Source organism: Euphorbia lathyris, chromosome 1 (genome assembly GCF_963576675.1).
Source record: "Euphorbia lathyris chromosome 1, ddEupLath1.1, whole genome shotgun sequence".
Taxonomy (NCBI): domain Eukaryota; kingdom Viridiplantae; phylum Streptophyta; class Magnoliopsida; order Malpighiales; family Euphorbiaceae; genus Euphorbia; species Euphorbia lathyris.
The window spans coordinates 2,824,216-2,844,266 of NC_088910.1; the positions used below are offsets into that span (position 1 = coordinate 2,824,216).

Here is a 20,051-nt window from a genome sequence, read left to right on the forward strand (position 1 = left end):
CTACGTGAGTAAAGTCTTGAAGGACGCAGAACTTCGATATTCGAGGTTAGACAAAATGGCCCTCGCGGTGATAACCACGGCGGCTAGGTTAAAGCCATACTTTCAGGCGCATACTATCATTGTGAGAACTGGAATTCCAATGCGAAAGGTACTACAGAAACCTGACGCATCCGGCCGATTAATGGAGTGGTCAATTCGCTTGGGAGAGTTCGATATTCGCTACGAAGGAAGACCAGCTCTAAAAAGTCAAGTACTTGCCGATTTCGTGAATGAGTTCACATGGGATGAAAACGAATGTCCAAAGGCACAAAAAGAAGAGTGGAGTATGTTCACAGATGGGGCATTATCCACAGATGGAGCTGGACTAGGAGTCGCCATCAAGGGTCCGGATGTTATTCGCCTATACTATGCGGCACGGTTAACATTCAATACTACCAACAATGCCGTGGAGTATGAAGCAATGATATGCGGATTGAAGTTGCTTAATGAACTTATGCCGAAAAGAGTGGTAATCTACAGCGACTCTAAACTTATGATAAATCAGATCACAAAAAATTATCTGGTGAAACAGGAGGATCTGGTCAAGTACCATCAGGTTGTCGGCAGATTGACGCAGGAGTTAACACATAAAGGAGTCGTCTGGGAGATGGTGCATGTTCCAAGAGGCCAGAACACAAAGGCTGATGAGTTGGCAAAGGCAGCAGCGAGTAGAAACCCATGGAGTCAAAAGGCATGTAATTTGGAAATAAGGTCGTCACCAGCATTCGAAGCCGATCAGATTATGGTCATCGAAGAGCTAGAAGACGATGAAGATTGGCGGATGCCCATCCGCCACTATCTAGAACATGGAGATTTGCCGGTTGATAAAAGTTTAGCTAGAAAGCTACTCGGGCAGTCAGCAAGATACTCAATTCGGGATGGAACTTTATACCGAAAATCATATACATGTCCATGGTTGAAATGTATTAGCCGCAATGAAGGAGACTACGTGCTGCGAGAACTCCATGAAGGAATTTGTGGCGCACATGAAGCATCCGCGGCGTTGGCAAGAAAAGTCAAGTTGATGGGTTATTATTGGCCAAAGGTGGTGGAGGATTCCCAGAAGATGGTAGCGGAATGTCACAGCTGTCAAATCCATGCAAATGAAAAGCATGTTCCCGGAGCCGAACAAGTCACTATAATGACGGCGTGGCCATTCGCGACATGGGGAATCGATATAATGGGTCCGTTCCCAGAAACAACAAAGAAAAGGAAGTACTTGATAGTCGCAGTTGACCACTTCAGCAAATGGGTAGAAGCGGAGGCAGTAACCACTCAAACACCTGAGCGAATGATCGAGTTCTTACGAGAGAACATTATCATGCGGTTTGGAATCCCACAAACGCTTATAACCGACAATGGCACCCAGTTCAACTGTGTCAAGTTCAAAGCATATTGCGAAAGCATGGGGATCAAGAATCATTTTTCTTCCGTAAATCATCCCCAGTCGAATGGTATGACAGAGGTTACCAACAGGGCCATGATTCAGGGAATCAAGAAGCGACTAGGTGATAAGAAAACAGGTTGGGCGGATGAGATACCTCATATGTTATGGGCATACAGAACCTCTGTAAAAGCAGCAATAGGCGAAACACCTTTCTCGCTGGTTTATGGAGCCGAAGCAGTCCTACCTGTTGAAATCAAGTCGCCTACAGATCGGGTAATTTATTACTGCGACACCCAAAATCCTATCAACATTAGAGATGCATTGGATTCTGTTGAAGAACGAAGGGAAAAAGCTTACATGCGAATGGCAGTATATCGCAATAGAATCAAGAAGTATCATGACAGAAGGGTGCGAAAGGTGATAATCAATGAGAGCGACTTGGTCTTGAAAAAAGAAGATAAAATACAGTCCAAAGAAGGCAAAGGAAAATTAGGCGTCAACTGGATCGGGCCTTACAGGGTATCCAAGAAGTTGGGACCATCAACTTTTGAAATAGAAGAAATGAGCGGCAAAAAGCTCCCGCGCACCTGGAATCTAGAGAATCTACGCCTATATAAACAGGCCGAGTAGTTCAGGGAAATGACGAGTACTCTTTTTCCTTTTATGAGTTTTTTCCCACTGGGTTTTCTGATAAAAGGTTTTAATGAGGCTTTGATCCCACACAGTTTAGGTACCCATGTAACAAGAAGTCTTTTTTCTTTATCAATAAAGAAGTTCATTGGTTACAATTATTCAGTATGCTACGGCTGAATGCAGGTCCTTTTCAAACTGCTAATACAAACACATAAATGTGTTGCCTACAAAAGAAAGGCGGATGCATGATTATGCAACATTCGCAAAACCTTATGGTTAACCTTAAACACATAAATGTGTTGCCTACAAAAGAAAGGCGGATGCATGATTACGCATCATTCGCAAAACCTTATGGTTAACCTTATGATTATTTGAAAAATTATAAGGCATAAAATTAAGCGAATAAATGAGTACTCAAAAAATTGCAAAAAGGGTCTGGCCACCCTAATGAAAACAAAACTAACTACGAAAAATTACAAGTATGAAGTCGGCAAGAGGCAAGGGTCGCATACGAAAATAACCGGCATTAAAGCGAAGAAGAATAAAACAATAATTGCGTATATATGTAAAGCGGCGGCAAAGTCGCTCGGTTGATATATATACTGGCAGTTTGTTACATACAACAGTTCGGATATAAATAAAATTATACTACAGTTTCTTCTCCTTCGCCTCTGTTGCCCCCTTCGCCTTCAGCGGCTCCTTCATCTTCTCCTATGGGGTGATCTGCTTCAAGCGTATCCCCAACAGTCAAATCAGTAACCACATCAGAGTGAGGTACCTCTTGTTCAACGTGAGAAACATCTTGTGGTACCCCTCCTTCTACGTTCTGATTTGGGATCTCACAGCTAATTAGAGAGTCATGAAAACTCTGCCAATCTAGGAGAAGTACCTCATCCATATCGGCATCCTCGGCCTCCAACTTGTCCCATTTTTCAGCTAAATCCTTTTCAGGAATGGGAACCTTGGGGCGATTAAGTACATGATCTGGATGTCCATGCTCATAAGCCGCATGAATCCGCTCTCCATACCAATAGATGCGAGCACCATCTTCAGCGGTGATCTCCTCGGCCCTCCTCTTTTGCATCTCCAAAGCTTCCTTAGACGAATTCAGATCATCAATAACCTTCTGAAGCTCATCGGACTTAGCCTGGAGGGATTTGAGAGCTTCCTCCTTCTCGCTGATGGCCTTCTGACAAGCACCTTCAAGGGCCTTTACTTTGCCTTGGACATCATCAAAAAGCGACTTCTGAGTCGCCAATTCAGTGCCAAGGCTTTCCAGCTCTCTAGCTCGTTCAGCATCCCTGCAGAGAGCACCCTCCGCGAAATTGATAATCTGCATATAGGACGATACGTGAATAAAAAGAGCGAATGGAGACATGCATTTGAGGGATGGAACATGAGTAGAAAGCAATATACCTCTATAGCACGCTTCTCAATCCCCTCCATGGCAGTCGGAAGCGGCACCTGTTCGCGCACACGGGAAGCGGAGGGAAGTCACCCAAGGACATTGCATATGGAAGAAACAATGTCCCTATAGGAAAAGCTCACGGCTTTACCAAAGGTTCTGGTCCACCATCCGCTGATATCAGGAATCGGCTATGGATACACAAGGAGAAGGGTCAGGAGAACAGCGAAAACTGATAAGAGAAAATAAATAACGCAAGAAGAGCGAATAAATTATGATACCTTATGAAATGGGGTACCGCCTTTGGCTTTGGATGGAGTGGATGTAGATGTACCACCGACAGGCAAGGATACGGAGGTATTCTTCTTCCTAGGGCGAGAAGACTCCACATCCACGTTACTCTTCCGCTTCCTATTTAAGGGAAGCTCCTCAGAAACAGAAGCGGGGCCCTGTGAAACGGAAGCAATTGTGGGGGAAGCCGCCTCAACAGAAGTCGCCCCCACCGGAGAATTCGCCCCTGCAACAGAAGTTGTTCCCGCCATCCGCTTCTTCCTTCTCGCCAGGGCTTTCGCTTCCCGATCTGCAGCGAGTTGAGATAAAGGATCACCCCTGCAAAGGGTTAAAAGAAATCATCAACTTGGAAATAAGTTAATAGTACCTTGTACAAAAACGCGATAAGGGATATAGACAACGCGATCTCCCTCGCGGTAGGCAATCGCTACTCGGCTTCTTAGCATATGGAATGCCTGATCATATGTCCATACAAAAGGAGGGGTACTCTTCAAGAACTTTATAATAGCGGATTCTTCCTGGCTGGGGTAACCAAAGTTCAAACTCTTTACATTGGGTCGGCCCCAGCAGCGAAGAAAGTTTGGATTCCCTTCATGGAACTTAATGAAGAAATAGGACTTATCCCACTCACGGATTTTGTTTGACTTCTCATCAAAGCCGTAGTAACCGCTCTGTCGGATGAAAGTAAAGTACTCCCCCGAACTCTTGAAATGATGAAGCTTAGAGAAAATCTTGAGCGAGAGGGGAACCTCCAGACAATCCGCCAGAAACTTATCTAGGGTTAAGTCGGCCCATCCATTGGGATGCAGTTGTCCAGGTGCGATTCCATAACCACCAAGGATGGAAGCAATCTCATCCGCCAGCGGATACGTGAAACCGCAGATAATCTGGGCGACAAAAATGGTAAAGTACCCCTTTGGGTAGTCGCCAGGCCCTCCATTTTCCCCGGGAATGCTTGTCTCCAGGCCTTGAAGCCAAGGATATTGCTCCCGCAAGTCGTCAATCGTCTCGCGGCAAACTAAGCTTCCGGACCTATCCTTTTTCGGTAATAAACGGGGAGTTGGGACAAGTGGTGGAATCAACTTCTTGGGGTCGAAACCTAGGCCCTCATCAGTTGTATTCGCCAAATGGAGAAAATCGGCGGGATGAGAGTCCGACCTAGGAGAGCTAGTTGAAACTTCATCAACCATCTCCTCGACCTCGTGAGACACCTCGCGATCGTAATTTTCATCGAAAGGTGCGAAATCAAGTTCAGGGTTCGACATATCAGGGAGGGGAACGAACAGAAATAAGAAATAGTTGAACGAGCTGCAAGTTACAGAAGGGGAAAACTTACATGTGAGAAAGAATACAGAGAAGAACGAACGCAAAGTTGTTGACGCCGGAGAGGAAATGACGGAGAACGAAGGAACCACTTTCGAATTTTGAATATCCAGACAAAGACGAAGAGTTGCCTATAACATATGAAAAGACCCTAAAGGGCTCTTGCAAAACTAAGGGGGAGGCATGTGATGATCCGCGAAGCCAAACCGGGCCGAATCATAAACACGGACCCAACCTATACTTAGGCCCATGGTTCAAGATCAAATGGGCTCCTAATAAAGGAAGCGGGTAAAGCGGATAACCGCCCCAAAATCCTAACAGGGCATTAAACCTCCCACTCAAACAAACGAAACCACGTTGGTGGCCACGTAAGGGACGTGGCATAGAAAGAGTAACCGCCCTCGGCGGTTACCTAGAGGTACTTATAAAAGAGACATGAAAGCAAATGGGGAGGTAGGTTGACATTTTTCCCCTCAATACTATTATCAATCTACTAGCCTTCCACATAAAACTGACTTGATCATCGGAGAGTTTTCCCGGAGATCCTGTCTCCGGTTTTGTTTTGCAGGTAACTACGACGAGGACCATCGAATTAAATCCGACAAGTTATCAAACCACAAGTTTATTTTTATACTTTTCTCTTTCTTTTTTTTATGTAAAACACATCCAAAGAATATTAATTTAGCATCTATAAATCACGAAATGCCATCACAAACACTCCTATCAGTGAATCCTGACTCCGTAAATGAAGTTCTTATAAAATGTAGTTGTTTAACAACATCTACCATTTTCATTCTATGTTTTGGGGATTCTCTTGAACAAGCTATTCCAACTTGAAACACAGAGACCAACCAATTTGCCAGGTCAGCATCATCTTCTACCTTTCCTTACTTGTTTTCAATTTCTGTGGGGATAATTAGAATTGGATCAACAATCTCCATAACTTTTTCTGGCAATGCATTTTTCACCAAGTTATTAAGGGTAAAATTGTCTTTTAACATTATATCAGTTGGTATTTTTCTTGAAAAGTGATCGGTCAACGCAACATGTCAGCATCTTCTACTTTTAGGGATGTCAAATTGCTGACATGACGTGTTGATTTCGCGTTAACATGTCATAATTATCAGCTCTACATTTTAGTGGGAGATCACCAAAACTTTATCTATAAAATTGAAAGTTGTACACCACGTATGTAATTTATCCTTCAAAATTTTAAAAAAAAACTTTGGAAAAAATGAAATATGTTTATAGAATATCAAAAGCAATATAAAACATCTAAAAATGTTTCTTAAATAGCAAAACGAAAACCCTAAAACTGATTCCAAAACACAACAGGAAAATACTTAAAAAAAGAAAAACTTCATAAAAACCCCAAAAACAGTATAAATTGCAATTTTAGAAACATAAACGAATGAAATAGCACGAACAACACCGTGAAAAAAAACCGAAGCTCAAGAATTTAGTAAAAATTACAAAAAGTATCACTACATTAAAATTTATTAAATTATTCTACGAACTTGTAAACCAAGTCTTCAACTGCATCAGTTCGTTAAAATTGCAATTTTGTACTTTTCTTTTTCTTTTCATGTAAAATACATCTAAAAAAATATCAATTTAGCACCTAAAAATCACGAGATACCATCACAAGCATCCCTATCAGTGAATCCTGAATCCGTAAATGAAGTTCTTATCAAATGTAGTTGTTTAACAACATCTACCATTTTCATTCTATATTTAGGGGATTCTCTTGAACAAGCTATTCCTACTTGAAACACTTTGACCAACCAATTTGCCACGTCATCATCATCTTCTACCTTTCCTTTCTTGTTTTCAATTTCTCTGGGGATAATTAGAGTTGGATCAACAATCTCCATAACTTTGTCTGGCAATGCATTTTTCACCAAGTTATGAAGGGTAAGATTGTCTTTTAACATTGCATCATCAATTGGTCTTTTTCTTGAAAAGTGATCGGTCAATGCGACATCAACGTGTCATGTCAGTTAAATTGCTGATGTGGCGTGTTGACTTCACGTTGACCGATTATAATTACCGTTTGTATACTTTAGTGGGAGATCACCAAAACGTTGTACAATTTTGTGCGTAAAATTGAAAGTTGTACACCAAAGTGTGAAAAATAATAAAGGTTATACACCACGTATATAATTTACACTCTCAAAATTACAGAAAACTTTGGAAAAACCGAAATATGTTTATAGAATATCAAAAGCAACATAAAACATCGGGAAAATGTTTCTTAAATAGCAAAGCGAAAACCCTAAAATTAATTCCAAAACACAATAGAAAAATACTTAAAAACCCCCAAAACAGTAAATTGCAATTTTAAAGACAAACGAATGAATTTATCTGAAATAGCACGAACATCACCATGAAAAAAACCGAAACTCAAAAATTTAGTAAAAATTGCAAAATTACTACTACATTAAAATTTATCAAATTGTTCTACGAACTTATAAATCAATTCTTCAACCGCATCAGTTAGGTAAAATTGCAATTTTGTACTTTTCTATTTTTTTCTCATGTAAAACACATCTAAAAAAATATCAATTTAGTACCTATAAATCACGAGATACTATCACAAACACCCCTATCAGTAAATCCTGAATCCATTAACGATGTTCTTATCAAATGTAGTTGTTTAACAACATCTACCATTTTCATTCTATGTTTAGGGGATTCTCTTGAACAAGCTATTCCAACTTGAAATACGGAGACCAACCAATTTGCCACGTCATCATCATCTTCTACCTTTTCTTTTTTGTTTTCAATTTCTCTAGGGGTAATTAGAATTGGATCAACAATCTCCGTAACTTTTTCTGGCAATGCATTTTTCACCAAGTTATGAAGGGTAAAATTGTCTTTTAACATTGTTTCATCAGTTGGTCTTTTTCTTGAAAATATCTCTAGTATAAGGATCCCATAGCTATACACATCTCCTTCTCTTGATGCTCGACTCCCCATTCCGTACTCTGCATATGAAAATCGTTAGAAATTATTAAATTTTCGTCATTCAAATGTTGTTTGATTAGAAAGAAAAATGGAATGCCTAGAGAGAAAGTTCAAAATTGTGATTGTGAAAAATAAAGAAGTAGTTCTATAGTTAACGTAGTTCTAACAATTTTAATTTTTGCACGTTTTCATTTTGAATTCATCAACGGTCATTTTGGAATGTTAATTGAAATTTAGTGGTCATGATATTATTAGAAAGGGTAAAGTTGAGTGACTTGATACATATTGTCATGTGTCAAAGTACTCGCTACGTATCAAAAAGAAAATGCTAAATGGACAAATAATTAGAAACATTTAAAAGTTCACAAACAGTTGAAGTTTTCACATTATTATATGCAATTGGACAGGAATAGGGGTTATTGAATAAAATTTCACAAGAATATATGGTTATTTGGAACTTTTAAAAGTTCGGGGAGACAGTTGAAGTTTTAGGTACAGGGAGCAATAGATGTATCAAGTATTTACGTTACGTTTTGAAGTTTAGTTAATGTGGTTCTAACAACTTTTTTTTTTTTTTTTTTTTTTTTTTGTACGTTTTCACTTTGAGATCGTCAACGGTCATTTTGAGATGTTAATTGAAATTTAGTAGTCATAATGTTAGAAAGCATAAAGTTGAGTGACTTAATGGGTGGCCACTTAATTGAACTCAAGATCCAACTTAAGCGACTTGAGACCCTTAATCACTCAAGCCAACCTTAATTGGTAATCTTCAAACACTTTTGTGTCTCTAACGTAATGATTTGACTCGAAATAAATTCATCGACTTCAAATACTTATAATTTAATTAGAATTGAGTCGTTCTCGACAAAAGTTATTGAATTAAACTCAAATTTAGCCTTTGTGGTCTTTAAAATTTTGTTATTTGTCAAGTGTGTTATCATTTTGTAACATTTGAAGTATTCACATGGGTGGCAATGGAAAACTAACCGATTTGTTAAATTTTTTGTCACATTACACAATTTTTGACACGTGATATATACATGTAGTAATTGATTTTTTTTTTGAACTGTGGCAATTGATTTAATTGTTTTCCCATATAGAATTTTTGTATTGCATTTTTATCATGGTTTTCAATGTATCTATGTGTTTTTGAACATTCCAAAGCTTATTCCCCCGACCATTAATTTGACTCTATATTAATTGTAGGGTAAATAATTTATTAGTCCCTTACTTTTTACCTAACACACTGTTTAGTCCCCTATTTTGAAAAACACATTATAAGGTCTCTAATATTTGCTAATATTAACCCTTTGGTCCTTTTGTGTAGTTTTTTTAGATTTGTAATCGTTATATTTTAGCATAAACAGATAGATATAAAATAACAGAGTAACATAGTCAACTTGTATTGTACTGTGGTTGTCCTAAAAGTTAAGATATGTTGGGTTAAAAATCTAAAAAAATAGATAAAAGGACCACAAGGTTAATATTGACAAAAGATAGGGACCTTAAAATGTGTTTTTCAAAATAGGAAGACTAAACAGTGTGTTAGGTAAAAACTAGGGGACTAATAAATTATTTACCCTTAATTGTATTCTTAATTTATGGGAAACACGCTAGAATTTTGAAAATACAGATCACAAATAAAGGTCTGTAGTATGTTTTATTTACAAAACAAAGTATTACAATTACACATTTAAGTTCTGATTACAACCAAAGATTATAACCAAAGAAGTTTTTATCTAAAAAAAAAACATTCTTACATATCAGCAAAACACAACCCCCGAAAAAAATAACTTTTTAAATCGAAACAATAAATAATATGGTGAAATTTTACTTTTTTTACTAATTTGACAGTTTATGAAAATTGATATTTAAGTTCATTTTACACAGTTGCAATTTGATTTTGTGATCTGTATTTTGTCAATATATAAATGTAATTGAAAAAAAATAAAAAAATGCTCTTATTGTTATCAATTACTTAAAAGTTTAATTTTAAATACTTTGTTTTGTAAAAAAAGTATACCACATACCTCTATTTGCAAACTTTTAAACCACGGACCTCTATTTGCAAACAAGGCAAACCACGAGCATTTTTTTCGTACATTGCCCATTTTTTTTCTTATTTATCTATAAAAAAAAAAAATTAAAAATTTGTTATATTTACACGTCACGTGTCAAAAATTATGTCATGTGGCAAAAATTTAACAAATTGGTTAGTTTTCGATTCAAAATACTTAAAAGGGGAGCCAAATGGAGGTTCAATCCAAAGTTATATTAGAAATGTGAAAAACCTATCATAATACTCAAAGGGGGAATATTAGAAATGCGAAAAACCAGACAGGGCTATGCGTACCTGGAGGAGCATATCCAATAGTCCCTTTGATTCCAATTGTGCTGCTTTCGCTCCGAGATTCATCGTTGTTGATCGATAAGAACTTAGCCAAACCGAAATCGCTTACACGAGCAACCATGTTCTTATCAAGAAGCACATTGCTTGGTTTCAAGTCACAATGAATGATTGATCTTCCATAGAGGTCATGAAGATAATGCAATGCAGACGCCACATCGATTGCGATATTCAACCTTTCGAGGAAACTCAAGTTTCTAGCCTGATTATCATTGTCGTTGTCATGATGTAGCCACTCGTCTAGACTTCCGTTTTCCATGAATTCAAAGATTAGAGCTTTGAATTCATTTTGTCGGTAATCCAAACTCGAGCAATAGGATAGTAGTTTAACAAGATTCCGATGCTTGACGTTCTTTAGTACATTGCATTCGGCTATTAACGTCTTGAAAGCATTCTTTTGTTCAAGTTTGAGTACCTTAATAGCGACGGTCTTATCGATTTCGTCGAGGAAACCTTTGTATACGGAACCAAAGCTGCCAGCTCCAATCAAATTTTCCGAAGAGAATCCATTCGTTGCGATATAAAGATCCTGATAAGATACCTTGACATAAAGATCCGTCGATAAAGGCGTAGAAACTGAGCTACTTATCGGTTTCTTTCTCCGATAAACTAGTACGCAAGCTAGAACGAAAGAGCAACCAAGAACAACAGAAGTTACTATAATTGCTATCTTCAAAGTACGAGAGAAAGAGACGCCTTTCTTTATTAGTTTCTCGGGACATTTTGGCAGAAGAAGTTCCGTGACACCACCACAAAGCTTGGAATTGCCAGTCAGTGATAATGCAGTAGCATTTCGGAAAACTTGTTCTGTCGGAACTTCGCCCTGAAGATCGTTGAATGAAAGATTTAAGTATTGTAGAAAAGAAAGATTCTCCAAATCTTTCGGAATCTCTCCTGTCAAGTTGTTTCGTGAAAGGTCTAATATCCGAACGCTTCTCAAAGAAGCTAAAGATGAAGGAATATCTCCTTGGAAAGAATTTCCTTGCAGATAAAGATATTCAAGCGCGGAACAATCACCAATAGTCGTCGGAATTTCGCCTGAAAGCTTGTTTTTCGAAACATCTAGATAATTTACATTTACAAGCTTCCCTACTTCTGCTGGTAGATTTCCACTTAATAAGTTATCTGCAAAATTCAGAAACATTGTTAAGGCAGGCAGGAGCATAATCTGATACGGTATGCGGCCTTCAAGCTCGTTCTGATCAACAACAAGAGAATTCAAACCCGTGCAATTTCCAATACTCGCAGGAATGCTTCCTTTCAGTCGATTTTCCGACAAACTAAGCACATAAAGTTGAGTCAGATTTCCCAAGGACGATGGAATTTCACCAGACAATCTGTTTCCCCATAAAAGCAACCGTTGCAGCTTCCCAAGCTTGCCAAAATACGTCAGAATAGCGCCTACGAACAAGTTCTTCTCCATACGGATATCAATCAAGTTAACGAAATTTTCCAAGGCCTCAGGAATCATTCCTGTAAACTGATTACCACCAAGATGCAATCTATTTAGATTAGTAGACAAATTAGCTACAAAATCTGGCAAATCACCTCCAAAATTGTTGTTAGCCAAACCCAAGAATTGCAATTTCGTAGAGTTCGTCAAAGATTGTAACGGCATCAAGTCGTCAGAAATGTTAAACCCAAGAAAATTCTCAGCAAGCCCGAGCCACGAGAGGTTAGGCTGATTTCCGAAATATGGTACTTGTCCCTTGAACTTATTTATAGTAACATCAAACTGCTGCAAATGAGAAGCATTCGACAACGAATTCGGGATAGTCCCCGAAAATTCGTTTCCCCCCATGTAAAATTCTTCGAGATTCGGCAGAGTGAGGCCGATATTTTCCGGTATACTCCCATTCAATTGATTCCCAGCAGTTGAAAAAAACACAATTGAAGAGATATTGAAGAGTCTTGCAGGAACATTACCCGATAAATGATTTGCTGAAACCATGAAAAGTGTTAAGCTTTTTAATCTATCCATGTCTGCTGGAATTTTTCCTGTCAGATTATTTCTAGCAAAAGTGAAACCGGTGAGCGATGAAAGGTTGCCGAGTGAAGCTGGAATTTCGCCTCCAAGATTGTTTGCAGCAAGATAAAGCAACTCAAGCTCTGTCAAACTTCCGAGTTCCGAAGGAATTCGTCCGCCAAGTTGATTGAAGTTTAGAGAAATTTGTTTGAGTTGGTTACATCGGCTTAAGTTGCTCGGAATTTCGCCTGTTAGAGAATTCGAGCTGGCAAATAGATATTCTAGTCGGAAAAGTTTGCCGAGTTCCTGAGGGATTTGGCCCTGAAAATAGAGCTGTTAATTTCTGACATAAAAAACGATATAATATCATATACACTGAAAATAGAGCTATTACTTTTTGACACAACAACATGATTTCATATCATATACACTGAAAACAGAGCTGTGTCAGAACCTGAGTTCTGCTGATTCCGATCTAGAATTTAGAGAGGAAGAAGATAGGAGAAGAAGAGAATTTAGGAGGAATAAGTAGATGATTCTATTGATAAAGTTGCTCAATGAGCATGACCTGCTATAAAAGGCCAAACGGTTACAAGATAACTATCAAGAATGCCAGCTGGCATAACAAACTAGCTAGAAAACAAAATAGCATCATAACAGAAATACACTCATAACATAATGGTAATTAAATGCAGTTACATAATACTAATGCCTGATTTATTCTTTCTCTGATATGTAACAATTCCCTCCCCTTTTGCGCATTCTTGTCCCCAAGAATGATAAAATTCAGGGAATTGGCGACGAATGGCTTGTTCATCCTCCCACGTAGCATCCACTGCTGAAAACCCTGACCAACGAATTAGAAGCTGTGGAGTGGGTTGATCATTTATGAACGCTGTTCTAGTGTTAATAACCTTGCTAGGAGTGATAATGTAATCAGGGTCCATGACTGGTGGTAGGGTAGTGAAAACAGGAATTTCAGGATGTAGCTGTTTCTTAAGAAGAGAAACGTGGAATACAGGATGAAGTTTGCAATTTGGGGAAGTTGCAACTTGTAAGCCACCTGACCAATCTTTTCTACAATCAAATAGGGACCATAGTACTTAGCTGAGAGTTTCTGAGAAGTGCGAGCAGCCAAGGTCAACTGTCGATAGGGCTGTATTTTAAGAAAAACCATGTCTCCCACTTGAAAGGATCTGTCAGAGCGGTGCTTGTCAGCCGTCTGTTTCATTCTATTCTGAGCAGCAGCAAGACAGGATTTCAGATAACTATTCATTTGCTCCCTGTCAGTGAGGAAGGCTTCAACAGCCGCCACCTGTGTAGTTTCAGGAGCTATAGCAATAGGGAGTTGAGGAGAGATCCCATATAAGGCTTGAAAGGGGCTCATTTTAATGGAGCTGTGATAACTGGTGTTGTACCAATATTCTGCCAGGCTCAGCCAGTCATACCATTTTTTTGGATTTAGGAAACACATGCTGCGTAGGTATCCCTCTAGGCATTGGTTCAATCGCTCTGTTTGACCGTCTGTTTGAGGGTGGTAGGCACTACTGAACCTCAGTTGAGTGCCAAGTAACTTCATTAACTCCTTCCAGAAGGTGCCTGTGAAAATCTTGTCTCTATCCGAGATGAGGGACTGAGGCATACCATGGAGTTTGAATACCGAGTCTAAGAAGACTTGAGCAACCTTTGAGGCATTAAAAGGATGAGAAAGGGGAATGAAGTGGCCAGACTTAGTGAAGCGATCTATCACCACCAATATAGTATCAAACCCCTTTGACTTAGGTAATTTCTCAATAAAGTCCATAGAGATCTCTTGCCATGCATTCTGAGGAATTGGAAGTGGTTGTAATAGGCCTGGATAGGCAGCATGATCCACCTTACATCTTAAGCAAGTGTCACAGGATGAGATCCATTTTATAACCTCTGCCTTCATTCTTGGCCAGTAGAACTGATGTTGTAGTTTGGTGAGGGTGCCTTTAACCCCAGAATGTCCCCCAACTGGAGAGTTGTGACAAGTGGACACAATCTTAGATCGTAGCTCCGTAGATGCCCCAATATAGATCCTGTCATGATACTTAAGAATGCCATTATGTAAGGAATAGGGTGGTTTCCCTTGAGGTTGAACCAACAGCTGTTGCAGCAATACTTGAGCAGCTGTATCATGTTCATAAGAAGCTTGGACCTCCTCCAGCCAAGTAGGAATTACCAGACTAATGGCCTGGAGTGCCATGTTGTCTTCCATTTGTCGAGAGAGGGCATCAGCCACTTTATTATCTTGCCCCCGTTTGTATTGAATTGTATAATCCAATCCAAGTAGTTTGGATATACCTTTTTGCTGCAAATATGTGTGTAGCTTCTGCTCAAGGAGATGTTTTATGCTCTCATGATCTGTTTTTATGATAACCGGGGAAGATTCGAGGTAGTGGCGCCAAGTGGTGCAAGCTTGTACTATGGCCAGCAGTTCCCGTTCATATGCAGAAAGGGATTGGTGTCTAGGGCTGAGCTTTGTAGAGAGAAAGCAGATGGGTCGCCCGTGTTGCATGAGCACGGCTCCTATTCCTGAGCCACTTGCATCACACTCGAGCACAAAGGGCTTGGTGAAGTCAGGGAGAGCTAACACAGGGGCTTGAGACATGAGCTGCTTAAGCTCTAAAAATGCTTCTGTAGCAGAAGTGGTCCAGTGAAACTGATCTTTCTTGAGCAAGTCTGTTAAGGGTTTACTTAAGGCCATACCCCTTAATGAATCGTCTGTAGTAACCGGTGAGACCCAGAAACCCTCTAAGACCCTTGAGAGTAGTTGGCATTGGCCATTCAGTCATGGCAACAATTTTTGCTGGGTCTGTGGACACTCCGGCAGCAGAAATGATGTGGCCTAGATAAGAGACCGAAGGCACAGCTATATCACACTTAGACCCCTTTGCGAAGAGTTGGTGCTGAGACAGCAGCTGAAATGTAAGCTCTAGGTGTTGAAGATGCTCTGCCTCTGTCTTGCTAAAGATGAGAATATCATCAAAGAAAACCAAGATAAACCTGCGAAGATAGGGCTGAAATATAGTATTCATTAGTGATTGAAAAGTAGCTGGTGCATTTGTGAGCCCAAAAGGCATCACTAGGAACTCATAGTGTCCCGAGTGTGTCTTAAAGGCTGTTTTAGGAACATCCTCCATTCGCATACGAATCTGATGATAACCAGCTCGTAGGTCGAGCTTAGTAAACACTGTGGCCCCTTGTAGTTCATCAATAAGCTCCTGAATTATAGGTATGGGGAATTTGTCCTTTATAGTATGCTTGTTAAGCTCCCTATAATCAACACAGAACCGCCAGGTTCCCTCCTTTTTCTTAACAAGTAAAACTGGGGAAGCATAAGGGCTTGTACTAGGCTGAATAACACCAGAGGTAAGCATTTCAGCTATTAATCTCTCTATTTCATTTTTCTGATGAAATGAATATCTGTAAGGCCTGACATTGACTGGTTCATTAATTTTTAGAGGTATTGAATGATCATGGGATCTTTGTGGAGGTAAGGCTGTAGGAGTTAGGAACAAGGCTTTGTATTGGTGTAGTAAGGGTATATAAGCTGGTGGTGCAGGTGGTAAGGGTTCAGGTGGGTTGGTGGTTAAAGTGTTTGGTGAAAGAGCATTTTCCTCACTAAGTTGCATTAGGAACAGGGTGGAAGCCACACCTTTCCAACCTTTAGTGATGAGTTTGTTCATTGACTTAAGAGTCATCTGCTTAATGGACATCTCCTCAACCTCCATGCCCTTAAGTTCCACTTCTTTCTTATCCTTACATACAATTAACCTATTGTTGTCAAAATCAAATGTCACAGGGGTATGAGCTCTCATCCAATCAGCTCCCAAAATCAAATCATATTCCCCTAATTCTAGTACTCGTAAAGTAAAAAGAAACCTGGTGTGATGCATTGTCCAGGAACAGTCATTGCATTTGTATTGTACTGTCAGTTGCCTTCCATCTGCAATGGTGACTGCTGCAGGCTTGACCTTGAGTAGTGGAAGTTTAATCTCCTTGGCAAAGTGCTCATCCACAAAACTATGGGTGCTCCCACTATCTATTAGGATGTGAATAACCTTCTTCTGCATAGTCCTTTTTAGTTTTAAGGTTCCATTGGTTCTTCCTCCAGTAAGAGCATGAATGGACAGGGAAATTTGCTCTTCATCTGGTGAAGGTGGGGAAGGTTCCTCTGCCTCCTGTATTTCCTCATTAGTTGGCTCAGGTTCCTCTTCCAAAGCTTCCATAGCGTGCAACTTCTTAGTGGTGCAAGTATGGCCTGGAAAATACTTATCTCCACAGCGCCAACAAACTCCAGGAGTTCTTTTCAGGGGTGAAGGTTGAGTGGTGACTAGTTGGTTAGGTTCAGGCAGTTTGTGTGAAGCTACAGGGGTTGTGTTTGGCTTAGAAGGTGTAGTAGGTGACCAGGGCTTATTTTGGATGGGTGATCGAAAGGTAGGCTTAGGTTTCAGTGCTTCCATCATGGCTTGAACATGTAATTCCTGAAACTTAGCTTGTTGAATTGCATCGTATAAGGTTACAGGTTTGAAGGATCTTACTGAAGTTTGCAATTCTGGTTTGAGGCCAGCGATGAATCCCTTACAGTAAAAATCCTCATCGATGGTGGGGTAAGACTTTTCCAGGCGGAGCTTCATTTCCTCAAATTTATCCTGGAATGCATCCACCGTTGTAATCTGGCGTAGCTTAAGTAATTGTTCCACAGCATCACGCACTGCGGTGTCTGGAAATCGTTTGCTCACCTCATCAACAAATTCCGGCCAAGTTACTGTCGGATGACTGGGTTTCCAGTTCCGGTACCATTTCTCCGCACGCCCCTGCATAAACAATCCAGCCAGATCTACTCGTTTCTCCTCGCTAACTTCAAATATCTGGAAATATTTGCTGCATTTGCTCGCCCAGATATCTGCTTCAGTTCCATCAAATGGAGGTAACTCGCATCGCGGTAACATTTTATTGACCGGTACCGTTACCTTACTACCAGAGTTTTCGCCGGCATAATATCCCGACGGAGTGAAGCCTGTAAATCCTCCGGACGGAGTTCGCCCAAGTATTCCGTCAGAACCAGAGAAGGCACTCTTCTCTTTGAAATGATTAACATGGGTTTTTAGTGGAATCGAAATCGATTCAGAATGAGGTTCCACCATCTTGGAAATGGCGGCGATGGTTTTCTGAACAAGAGTTTCTAAGTTTTTGTGAGAAGTGAGTAGGGATTGATGCATTGCAGATTGTTCCTTCCGAATCTGAGTCTGCTCAGTTAACAGAGCTTCGATCCTCTGGTTTTGAACCCTCTGTTCATCGGAAATCTGAATTTGCAATTCCGACAGCTTCGTCTCCGTCGACGATCTTTGCTCTGTCAGTTCAGCACTCAGTGCTTTCAACTGCTCTGTAATTTCTTCCATATGAATTCGTGTTGTTGTTGCTCTTGTCTGCGGATGGACCATAAACGGCCGGAGGAACCGTCGTCTCTGATACCAATGTCAGAACCTGAGTTCTGCTGATTCCGATCTAGAATTTAGAGAGGAAGAAGATAGGAGAAGAAGAGAATTTAGGAGGAATAAGTAGATGATTCTATTGATAAAGTTGCTCAATGAGCATGACCTGCTATAAAAGGCCAAACGGTTACAAGATAACTATCAAGAATGCCAGCTGGCATAACAAACTAGCTAGAAAACAAAATAGCATCATAACAGAAATACACTCATAACATAATGGTAATTAAATGCAGTTACATAATACTAATGCCTGATTTATTCTTTCTCTGATATGTAACAAGCTGTTAATTTCCGACACAACAACACCAATATTATCATATACATGATTATGACACAAGAACCTATCATGTGATACCCCTACTCGAAAACTGTTAACCCTGAGAAAACTCAGGTTTCCGATATAAGGCGAGATCGATTATGATCTATGTTGCACAGACACGGACATAGAAACGGACATGGAAACGGACAAGGGAAACGTTATTTCTAAAACATAACCTTCATTAAATAGCCTAGAAATAAAAATAGACACAGACACAGACACGAAACTCAGAAACACTACTAACTAGAACTGTTCGTGCAACATAAATTATGACACAATATATACTCATTTATACACAATTATGACACGATATATATCATAAACACACGATTATGACACGATAACTTATCTTTATATTCTCCTACCTGAAAACTGTTACCTGCAAGGTCAGGAACCCTGAGAAAACTCAGGTTTCCGATATAAGGTGATATCGATTATGACACCATATATATCACATATACACGATTATGACACGATAACTCATCCTGTGATACCCATACCTGAAAACTGTTATCTGAAAGGTCAAGGACCCTGAGAAAACTCAGGTTTCCGATAAAGGGCGATATCAATCCGGACAAATTCTGGCCTTGTAAGATGAAAGAAGTGACTCTTTCGTGGCGACGGCTGCAAGTGATTCCGAGCCAACTGCAGAAGGGGAGAGAATCATTCCAGGAGTTGAAGATTTCATGAGGATCACTGGTTATTCCTTGCTTGAATTTGAGCAGAGAAAGATGATCCGTTTCGTTGCTTGAAGCAAGAGCTTGGAGCCATAGGAAGCTGAAAGCTGAGAAGGAAAAAAATAGCAGCAGATGAAAAGGATTTGAAGAACAGCTTTTTACATGTTCCATGAATTTGGGAATGGAACTGAATTATAATCAAATTCAAGATCAGATCATAATTATAAGTGTGTAATCAGTTTGAATATTGAAAAAAAAAAATCATAAGCAAATTTATCCAAAAGTAGCTTTTTGTCAATATTCTTGACAGATGAAGCTATAATTGACATTTGGACTTTTAAGCTCTAAGGTAGTTTAGATGTCTTAATCAGAGAATAAAATAATCGAATTCCAACTTTTGGAATTTAATGCTACCTAAGTAATTGACAGAGCTTAGACCAGATTTATTATTTTTAGGGGTGTATCTAGGGAATAAGCATCAGCTAAACCGAACCGAACTCAATTTTACTATTTTTTATAGCAATTTTAATTTATATAATTATACATATTATGGTTCTGAGGGCGAGCCTTGGCGCAATGGTAAACATATTAGTATTATTATTTAGGGTTAAGGTGCAAAAATATCCCTAATGTTTTGTTCCTTATTTTACCTTAAACGTTTAAAATGGTGCAATTTTACCAACGTTAGGGGTAAAATTGCTCTTGGCTTCCAACGTTAGAGGTAAAATTGTACCATTTTAGACGTTAGGGGTAAAATTGCTCCTGACCCAAAACGTTAAGCGTATTTTTGCACCTTAACCCTATTATTTAAGAATTCGTTGAATTTGGTCCAAAAATTTAATTGGCCCCTGAACTTATAGAATAGGCCTATGGTTTTTTGGAAAGCATCAATTAGGCCACATATACAAAATAGCACCAATATAGGTTTAACATTTAAAAAAGAGTATCAATTTAGGCCTTTAGAAAGGAAGCCTGACACATCATTTATATTACTCTGTTAACGTGGAGAGAGAAATCATAACTTAATGGAGTAATATGAATGACGTGTCACATTTCGTTATCGAGGTCTAAATTGGTACTCTTTTTTAAACGTTAAGCCTGCTATTTTGTACGTG

At 39.4% G+C, this 20,051-nt stretch overlaps 1 protein-coding gene across 1 annotated transcript; it reads right to left on the bottom strand.

The window, feature by feature from the left end:
* Nucleotides 1-7,477: 7,477 nt before the first annotated feature.
* LOC136220470 (putative receptor-like protein kinase At3g47110) lies at nt 7,478-19,250 on the bottom strand. The gene is made up of 3 exons (XM_066008285.1): nt 18,760-19,250; nt 10,399-12,739; nt 7,478-8,065 (listed from the first exon to the last, which is right to left on the bottom strand). Exons 1-3 carry the CDS (start codon nt 19,105-19,107, stop codon nt 7,659-7,661), a joined length of 3,096 nt encoding a protein of 1,031 aa, XP_065864357.1. The 5' UTR covers nt 19,108-19,250; the 3' UTR covers nt 7,478-7,658.
* Nucleotides 19,251-20,051: the final 801 nt, after the last annotated feature.